Below are 9781 nucleotides of genomic sequence, written 5' to 3' on the forward strand. Positions count from 1 at the left end.
TCTGACATACACACTAACTGGGACCAGATGCTATGTGCTGTGGACCATAATTTTCACTTTATATTCATCCCCCACAACCTCAAAAACTCACTCTCACACTACTGTCTCTGAAATTTTGGAAAAAATGTGTTTTAGAATAGTAATTTTTTAAAGAATGTGTTGTTAAAAAATAAGAATTTTTTTTTATGTATGTGTAACATTATTTTTTAAGAGAATATGTAATTCAAAATGAATTTCGAAAAAAAGCATTTTTTAGATATGCAGCCCAAATAAAGGTTAAATGTAAATGCATCTTACGAGCCTTAACATCACATAAACCAAGTTTACACAAGTACCTACAGATTTGCAGGATTCCTGCATCCAACCAAAGTTACCTCTCTCTCTCTCTCTCACACACACACACACGTTTTAGGCTTTGAGTGGCATCATATAAGGTAAGAATGCATAGGTGAGGCAATAATGGGACAGTGGACCTTTGTGCAGGCTATGGAAGAAAACCCAAATGAGCTTGTCGGTTGTTTTCTAGTGTAAGTCTCTTTATCACTATCGCTCATCTTAAGTGTGCACACAGTCACCAAACCAACCCATTTGGTTTATGCCTTTGAATGTTAAACTGAGGGCTGTTGGGAGACACTAACTTCTCCTAAATTTCTTTCACACTTCTATATAGGTTTAGAAGTTTCCGTACAACCTAATTTTTCTCTTTTGATTACACTAAGATTCAGTTTGTTCGCAGCCAAGAGTCTCATCTTAATTAGTCTTATGTTCAGTTTTAGTTTTCAAGATTCCATGATTATTGTTTTAACTTCAAGATTTCTTGAAATTAATCCATTTAGGTCAATTTTTCAGAGTTTAGGGATATAGGGCAGTGGATTTGTCACCCAAAAATTGTTCAAATAGAAAGAAATGGAAGATCAGCTCTAAGATTACTAGGTGGAACATCAGATTTTGATGATAATGGTTCCTAGAAAGGAAATAGTAAGAAGAGAATTGATGCTTCTGAGTAAATAAATTCTTATGGAACGTAGTGTTCAAGAAAGGTCTATAGGGATGCCAAATTCCGTGAGTTATAATCCACCACAGCTCAACCAAGAATCACTAGTCAAGTTACCTCTTGCCCCTATAATTTCCACTCCATCAGATAGGAGGGGAAATGCAACGGTTTCAACCCGCCGCGGAATTGCAATTTTCAGCCCCAGACAAACCCTAGATCAGCATCAGCTCAATTCACCACCTCCACCGCCACAGCCGTCACTTGTACAGAAAGATTCAACCCCAGATCCAGATCTAGCCACCCCGGCCGGTGCAGCAACTGATGGCACTTCAAATTCGAAGACAGATCCACCCCCACAGCCACAGCCACAGTCACAGCCACAGCCACAGCCACAACCACAGCCTCATGATCCACCTGCAACATCAACCGCCACTACTCATAGTGTTATATATAGAGAATGCTTAAAGAATCATGCTGCAAGTGTAGGAGGTCATGTCTTAGATGGATGTGGAGAATTCATGCCTAGTGGAGAAGAGGGCACTGCAGAAGCCTTAAGATGCGCAGCTTGCGATTGCCATCGGAGTTTCCACCGAAGAGAAGCCGATGGAGAGCCGGAAACAGGCACATCTCCTTGCTACACATACATTTTCAACTCCAGAAATAACAATAGCCACCCAAACCTGGCAATTCACGGCCAACAGCAGCACCATTTTACTGCCACTCCTCCAAGTGGCCCTGCGTTGCCTACCACGATCGGCAGAAACAGCGTTGGAGCTGGGGCAGAGTCATCTAGTGAAGATATAGACATATTTCAGTGCAATGCTAGAAGACATGAAGATGTGCAGCCATCATTTTCGGGGTCCAAGAAGAGATTTCGGACGAAATTTAGTCAATCACAGAAAGATAGGATGCATGAATTTGCTACAAGGATGGGGTGGAAAATTCAGAAAAAAGATGAACAAGAACTGCAGCAGTTCTGTAATGAAATGGGAGTGAAGAGGCAGGTTTTCAAGGTGTGGATGCACAATAACAGACAAGCCATGAAGAAGAGACAAACGTAAGGCAAGAATCAAACCCCATTTGAATTTTTGAGATATGGGTGTGGATTAACCTTTTTAGATAGTAAACATCATAATTAATGCAGAAAAAAAGATGATTATAGAGGGCTAATCACCTTGATGATTTCAATTCTCCTCTCCTGCAAGTCATGATCTAGTTAATTAATTGTTATTTAATGTTCTCAATTCTTTTCTTTTAAACATGTAGAATTTGTTGTCATAAAACTGGCTTGTTAACTGAAAAGTAACACACATTAATTCCTAGATGAAAGGAGAGATTTGTTACTAATTGTTCTACTAAATCATCACCAAAACAATTTAACAAAACATACACTTCATATATGTAATTACTTCTATATTCTTGAGTTTGTGAAGTTCAATTTTGTACCCTCTTGCCTGCTAAAATTTAATTTTAGTTGTGCACCTTTCAAGGTTTCACCCAATCTAATATGATTGCGAGACTATTTCCTAATATTAAAAAATAATGAATTTAAACTTTTTTTTTAATTTTATTTTCCAATTTAGATTATGTTCCATCCAAAGAAATTCTGATATTTTGTTCACTGCAGATAATGTTATTTAAATTGTATTCACAAGCAAATACTATTCACAAGTTAAAACTGTTATACATATTTATAAATATGTTATTGATAAATGATAGTCAGAAGGATTGATTCACAGTAATTAAGCCCCCGTTTGGCCCCCATTACATTAAATTCCATTACATTCTATTTTTTTCTCTCTTATTTTCAACCACACAATCTTTTATAAAATAATATTACACATAAATCGAAAATTTTTCCTTCTTTTTCAACCACACATTTTTTCAAAAAATTACTTTTCTGAAAATGGGGGCCAAACGGAGGCTAAATCAGAAGTTCATTCAACATTAAATTAAATCTAAAGTGCCGTTTGATTGTAAGAATGAAATTTGGGTGGAAAGAAAACGAATTTCAAGAAGTTAAATTGCCTAAAACTTATTTTTCTAGGAATTATCAATTAAATATATTTTGATTGATATAATTTTCTATATTTTAGCGTTCGTTTGACTTTATTTTTCATAAAAATTGTCAATTAAAGGGATATAATTTGTTACAATTGAAGATAGAATTTTTTCCAATTGCCAAAAAAAAAAGAGAAAAAAAAAAGAGCGTAGTTGGAAAACCATTTTTCACCAAAACTAAAAGAAAACCAATTCCTTGAAAACCGAGAAAAAGGGATCACGTAAGGCTTAGGTGGAAAATCAATTACGTGGAAATTTTTGTCAATCAAACATACCATTTGAATGGAAAATGAATTTTAAATTATATTTTTTTTAATGAAAAATGGAGCCTATCAAACAAGCTCTAAGCGTGTTTGATTGACTTTATTTTTCATAGAATGTCATTTTTCCATTCAAATTTCTATTTTTGGGATGTTTGATTGACAATTTTTTCAATAAAAAATATTTTTCAACTTTTAGTCACATGATCATATTTTTCTCGAAAAAATGAAGAAAACATTTTCTTTGGGGGAGGGTGGTTTGTATTTTTTAGGTATTTCACACACACACACCCCCCCACCCAACTCATTGATTAAAAAAATGGACAAATATAATATTTTATGAGTTGAAAATTAAATCAATCAAACACATTTAATTAATAATTTTCATACAAATAAGTTGACAATTGAAATGCCCAAAATTTATTTTCTTTTCATGCAAATTTCATCTTCGCAATCAAACTCACCCTAATATTCACTCTAGGAGAAGGTTTTGGTACACAATAAGATATTAGCATCTTTTCTCCAATAATCTATCCAATGTTATCAAATTTTTCCTATCAAACGTGCTTTACTATTTCATCTTTACTTGCAATAAAGATAAGTTTCGAGGACAATGCAAAGTTCTAAAAGAACAAGTATGCCAGCAAAATGAATGGCCTATAACCCACTTTGCAGTACTACATGGTGTCTTCCATTCATTTTCTGGAGACTTAGGCCCCCCGGCAGTCAGCAAAGAGAGACACTTTATTGCCCTTCGGTGATCCATGTACATGAATGAGTGGTTGGTACACAACACTGAAAAATGTTTTGTAAGTGCGCCAAACCTGATTTAGAACTTTCAACTAGGGAAGTTTAGAGGATAAGAGTGTAATAAAAGCATCCATGGCTGCATATACCATATGTATTTGACACACGGTATTAAATAATATAGTTGTTTGATTTTCTCCACCCATTTTATCAGAATGATCTTCAGATAAATAAGGGGAATCTGAAGAATATAGATCTACTGGAAAAAAAAAAGTATGATTATGTTAGAAAACTTTCAATCCCCCTGGCAATGCGCTTCATGTTGGTAGATACGGATGCTTTCTTCTCCTTTATTCCCGCAACACTAATAAAACTTAGCTTTTCTTGAAAAAAATTTAGCTTTTCTTACTTTTCAATATTGTCCGGGGTTGCACAATGCTCCATTCCAAACACGTCAATAAAATTTTTAAGCAAGACCCCATTTTAGGAGAACTACAAGAATTACATACCCTCAATTTTTTATTTTTATTTTTATTTTTATTTTTTTGAGTGAGACAATTAAGCTTTCTTTAATCCTTATTAGGGTGCTTTAGAGTGAGAGAAGTCAAAGGCCTGAATAGACAGTTTACTTAACACATTGGAAGCCTAAATTATTCAGTCCCATATTGCCATGAGCCCTTATTAAACACTTCCGGCAGAATTATGGTTTCCCTATATATTCTCAAAATTCAGGCGAAACATGTATTAGCTGCACCCAAAGCTCGTGGTTTAGTATGTAGTACTAAAATGCACAATTGACAAGACCTTAACATACTTTAATTCTTTTATCATGTAAAAGATACCCATTCATTCCAAAGAGGGACCTACAAAGAGAAAAAGCCAAAGGACTTGCAAGCGAAAAGATGAAGAGAAAGAAATCCATACAAAAAAACAAAAATTCTAGCAAACGGTCGAATTTCTTGTACATTGAGGCAACCAAACAATGAAGGTCAATTTTTGTTCTCAAGAAACGAAAAAGAACACACAGAAACATAAGCTGTAACATTGCCAAATGTGTTTTATGTCATTTACTACCATTGAAGTGCATTCATGAAATTAAAAAATACAATGTCGAAACACTGAAAAGGGCAATGCCAAAACACTCACGAGGACAAGCATTAATAGCACCTATTGAGAAACAGCATTCTCATTGCAATCCCTGTACAATTTGAGGCAATGAGATGACATCAAGACAACGTTTGTAATAATTTTCTGTTTGTTAGGATTCGAAACATATTCCATATACCGCAATAATACACATTTATGCTGATAGTACAATTGTTTACAGTTTCCTCTTACCCTGAATGAGAGCACCTAGAGTCTAATACATTCTAACTAGTCTAGTGTAATACTGCATGGTATTTAGACAACAGAAAGAAAATATTGCCTCCAGATATCAAAGTTATCAATCTTACAATATATAAGCACATATCGCAAACAAATTTAGCCTTGACTGGATAAAACCTATTAAAAACACGATTTTGAGATGCATTACTTTTTATTAACATGTGCTAAATCTTAAGATTAAACTTACAACTGAATTATTCAAAGAAAAACTTAAATGAGATAATCAAATAAAAGCTTTAACCAAAATACAATGTACTAAGATGATAGATGAAAAGCTACTCACCGGGCGGATTCTGACCATGCCACGGTGAAGTGTGGTCCGTAGTACCTGCTAGTAATTATTCATGACTCTGCTGTCGGTTCTCGTATTTGCTCCTATATTGCTTGCAGCTTTTGAAACTGTCTCCTTGGCAGCTTCATATTTCTCTTTGGCTTGATCAGTCATGGAATCAACAGGCAGCCTACAAGTTTCCTGAAGCTTTGACTTGGCATCCTCGAAGGTCTCAAAAGCTTTATCTTTTCCATGTGACATTGCATTTTCTGTCATGCCTTTGACATCATCAGCCTTATCAGAAACCATTCTTATGGTTTGACTAAATCCATAAGCATCTGATGCTTTATCTTTCATAGCCTCTCCAGCTTCCTGGGCCTTACCATAAGCCCCGTCCATGGCTTGATTTGTTTTATCAGAGGCAACGGTATAAGCACTGTACGCATTATCTTTAGCCTTCTCCTTTGCATCACCAACCATATCCGAAGCCATGTTCATTGCTTGGCCTGCTTTATCAGAAGTGAAGGCATAAACATTTTGAAATTTGTCATTTGCCACCTTTAGTCCATCCTTTCCCATATCCGAAGATGTATCCATGGTATTTTGCACCTTCTTGGAAGCAAATTCATAGGCATTCTGTGCTTTATCTTTTAGAGAGTCTTTGGCATCATCAGCCATATCATAAACCCGACCCCTTGCTGAACCCATTTTGTTAGAGGCGAAGTTGTAGGCATCATGAGTTTTATCTTGTGCCTCGCTAGCCAAATCCGAAGCTGTTTTATAAACGTTGTTTGCTCTGTCCTTCCCAATTTCTCTCGCATCATAAGCCACGTCAGATGCTGTATTCATGGCTTGACCAGCCTTTTCTGAAGCATAGTTCTTGGCATTACCCATTTGCTCGGATGTTGTTTCTGCCACATTGTTGGCCTTCTCCATAGCATAGTTTGATGGTTCTGGAAAAGAAACATTCAATGTCATAAATAATTATTTTAATTTTGATATCACAAGGAAAGAAGTGCGAAAAATGTTGAAAGAATCACCATATGCTGCTGAATTCAGTGTATCTGCGGATTTTGAAGCAGCATGCTTAACGTTTTCTTTGATCGTTTGACCTGCATCTTTCGCGCTATCTTGACTGGATCCAAATCCCCTGAAATCATCGATCATATGATTCAAGTGATGCCAACCAGAAGGCAATGAAATGGATTAATGCCTAAATCTACAACCATTGTACTTTTCCTTAACCAGCCAATCAATTCAAGCACTGCAAAGCCAGGCAATTAAGTAGTAGATATATGTATACTTTTGTTGATGTATACATTAAAACTAAAACAGGAGTGGTAACATTCTCCCCATAAGGAGGAAATTGTAGCGAAAGCTCTCTTATTTTGTACAAGAAAGAACTGGTTTTCTACTTGTGGCTTGAGAATGCAAAGAAATTATTGAAGTTATATGCATATAAGCATAATAAAAGAGAATGTGCAATTGAGTTTCCACGCACTAAGAAAGCCATTTTCATTTTTGCTTAAACCTGACTTCTAATCTCAATTGCAGTTGAAAAATCATCCACTCTAAGCAATCAACGTGGCTTATTTTCTATCTGCAATTTCTCAAATGCGATGAAAAGATTCAACTTATCCCCGAACTAAATTCTTAGAGAAAATTTTCATTGACTTCCAAGTTGCTCCTTTATTGTCCAAGTTGCATGTTATACTCGAGAAGATTATTTATCGAACATGGAACAACACCAAATGTGTACATTTCCCTATAAAATCTCCTGGACATTACTTTTAGGACCACATTAGCATGTATGGTTGATCCAATCCACTTTACACCTCTAAACTATGAAAAATGCTAAGTGTACACTTAGTTTGACAGCCTCTAATTATCATTGTAGGCCATCCCCTATTAGACAGCTGTCAGCCATGATATAAACCTAGCATTTCTCGTAAATTATATATTAAAGCTATATGTGTGGAGCCATATTTCACATAAAACATACAGATTACTCACATATGGGCAGATGTGGGCAGGCCCACCTTATTAAAAAATTATCCCAAAAATATCCACCCCCACACCTACTTGTGTATGTCTGTAAAGGCCTGTAATCTTCTAGCCTGTAGCAGACAGCAGCATATATGGCAGGAAATGATTGGTTGAGTGATATGCTTATGAACGCTTGATTGTATTCAGGCAAAAATGCGATCAACGATAAAGAAATTGAAGATAACAAATGCTCACTCAGACAATTTGTTCATAGCCCAATCAGTCCAGGAATCAGCCTTCTCTTTAACATCCTGCACCGTCTCGGAAGCACTTTTCTTGGCCTCTTCCACTCGAACCTTCATATTCCCAGCAGCCAAATTCGCTGTCTCCGCCGAATCTTCACCCCAACACCACCCCAAAGAAACCACCGCCGCAAAGCACACCACAAACCACACCATCCTGTTACCCATTATCTTAAATGCAAATCTCGAAAGAACTCTTCAAATTCAAATTGCTGGAATAAATTTGTTTTCCCTTTCGAATTGTAATTGTGGAAGTTATAGAGAATCGGGTGCAACGTGGCAGTTGTGTAGGGGTGCATGGAACGAGTATTTCTGCCATTTTGCCACGTACATTTATGGCGAGAAAACCGATGTTTTGGCATATTTTATTGCGACGGTTTTGTGGTGGTGAGTTCTTACAGTTTTGCAGGCTTTTCTTCTCGCCAACGCCAAGTGGCCAATGAAAGCAGCTCTCCCAGGATTATTGGAATTGGACATCATCGATTCGGTTTAGGAAAATTTGTACAGAAAAAATTTGCCTGGGAAGACCTTAGGCCAATGTCTAAATTTCAAAGTGACTCATATACCGGAAGCGGATTGCAGGCAGCCCAGCCGACTTAATGATGGCCGCTCATGAGATCGCGCGAGCACTTCGGAGACGCCCTGCCACTAGACGTCCTTCTTTGCGTTCTCCTCTATGAAATTTCGATGTTCCCACAATTGTCGATAATTGACAGGATTTTTACAAAGAAAAACTTGACAGATTTTTATTGATTTTTAACACAACAAACATAGAAATTTATCATACAACACTTGTATCATTTTTGTCAATAATTTTCTGCACTTATGGAATTATTCAAATTTGTACGCTTGTAAATAGGTTTTGAAATTTTATTATTTAGTCAGCTAAATTCTATGTTAAGTCATCCTTAAGAACATTTTTAGGGATTACAACCTTAAGAACAATTAATAATTATAGTCATGCCACCTATAACTATAATGTTGGCTAAATGAATCGGTTGTTTTTGTGGGTAAAATCGATTTGAGTGACTATTAAAATGGAAATGATTAACTTTAATAAGTTGATAATATAAAGGTCTGATATAATTTTCAAACATGCCTATATGTTCTAGAGACGAACAAATATGTACATACTTTGCATTTTAATATTTTCTCTCGTCCACTTTATTGAGGACAAAAAGGGGAAATAGCTATATGTTGACATGAAATTTAGTCAACAAATGATGTCAATATCAACACAAGTAAGATAACTTCATCAGTCGAGTCTAACAAAGAGTGTTTCAATAATTTGTTTCAAATTTGATTAACATTCCTTCTGGTCCTCCAACCATGCTCGTCATAAATTTCAAAACATCGACAAATTTGATTAGTCAAAATTAACGTGAATTGTTTCTATAGCCCTTGTTTGAGCTCCATTCTTGATACACACACACACACAAGAATTTTTGAATAGTGTATTGATTGAAAATATATAGTTAAAAATAAAGAAAAATTTTGAATTTACGTATAATATTATTTTAATGAAAAATGTGTGATTGAAATAAAATCAAATCACCGTTAAACAGTGTATTTTGATGAAAATAATGAGGCTCAAACAAAGACTAAGTTTATGTGCAAATTAAATTATTGTTAAAATATATAATTGAAAATGAATAAGAGAAAATATAAATTATTATATAATGGGAATCAAACAAGGGCTATGCTTCAAATTTGATTTAACGTTTCCCTTAGCATTGATTCATCCCAAGCCCCAGCAAAGCTCATTTTTAAAACT

At 35.5% G+C, this 9781-nt stretch overlaps 2 protein-coding genes across 3 annotated transcripts; one reads left to right on the plus strand and one right to left on the minus strand.

Moving 5' to 3' along the window:
• The first annotated feature begins 239 nt into the window (after positions 1-239).
• LOC111365454 (zinc-finger homeodomain protein 7-like) lies at positions 240-2316 on the plus strand. Its single transcript, XM_022986002.1, has 2 exons — positions 240-527; positions 850-2316. Exon 2 carries the CDS (start codon positions 1018-1020, stop codon positions 2053-2055), a length of 1038 nt encoding a protein of 345 aa, XP_022841770.1. The 5' UTR covers positions 240-527; positions 850-1017; the 3' UTR covers positions 2056-2316.
• Positions 2317-4958: 2642 nt separating this feature from the next.
• On the minus strand, positions 4959-8671 carry LOC111365455 (late embryogenesis abundant protein D-29-like). Of its 2 annotated transcripts, XM_022986004.1 has the most exons (4): positions 7961-8671; positions 6760-6869; positions 5732-6672; positions 4959-5260 (listed from the first exon to the last, which is right to left on the minus strand). In XM_022986004.1, the coding sequence occupies exons 1-3, from the start codon at positions 8173-8175 to the stop codon at positions 5780-5782; spliced, it is 1218 nt and encodes a 405-aa protein (XP_022841772.1). In that variant the 5' UTR covers positions 8176-8671; the 3' UTR covers positions 4959-5260; positions 5732-5779. The 2 variants fall into 2 exon arrangements, with proteins under 2 accessions (XP_022841772.1, XP_022841771.1); XM_022986003.1 differs by lacking the exon at positions 4959-5260 and having other exon boundaries at positions 5581-6672.
• Positions 8672-9781: the final 1110 nt, after the last annotated feature.

Source organism: Olea europaea, chromosome 17 (assembly GCF_002742605.1).
Source record: "Olea europaea var. sylvestris chromosome 17, O_europaea_v1, whole genome shotgun sequence".
Classification (NCBI taxonomy): domain Eukaryota; kingdom Viridiplantae; phylum Streptophyta; class Magnoliopsida; order Lamiales; family Oleaceae; genus Olea; species Olea europaea.

Bases quoted from the DNA above. Each gene is read 5' to 3' on its own strand.
- LOC111365454 (XM_022986002.1), top strand. From the start codon at position 1,018: ATGGAACGTAGTGTTCAAGAAAGGTCTATAGGGATGCCAAATTCCGTG.
- LOC111365455 (XM_022986004.1), bottom strand. From the start codon at position 8,175: ATGGGTAACAGGATGGTGTGGTTTGTGGTGTGCTTTGCGGCGGTGGTT. The intron at 6,870-7,960 runs GTGAGCATTTGT...CGATGATTTCAG, and splicing joins GCTATGAACAAATTGTCTGA to GGGATTTGGATCCAGTCAAG. The intron at 6,673-6,759 runs GTGATTCTTTCA...TTTCTTTTCCAG, and splicing joins ACTGAATTCAGCAGCATATG to AACCATCAAACTATGCTATG.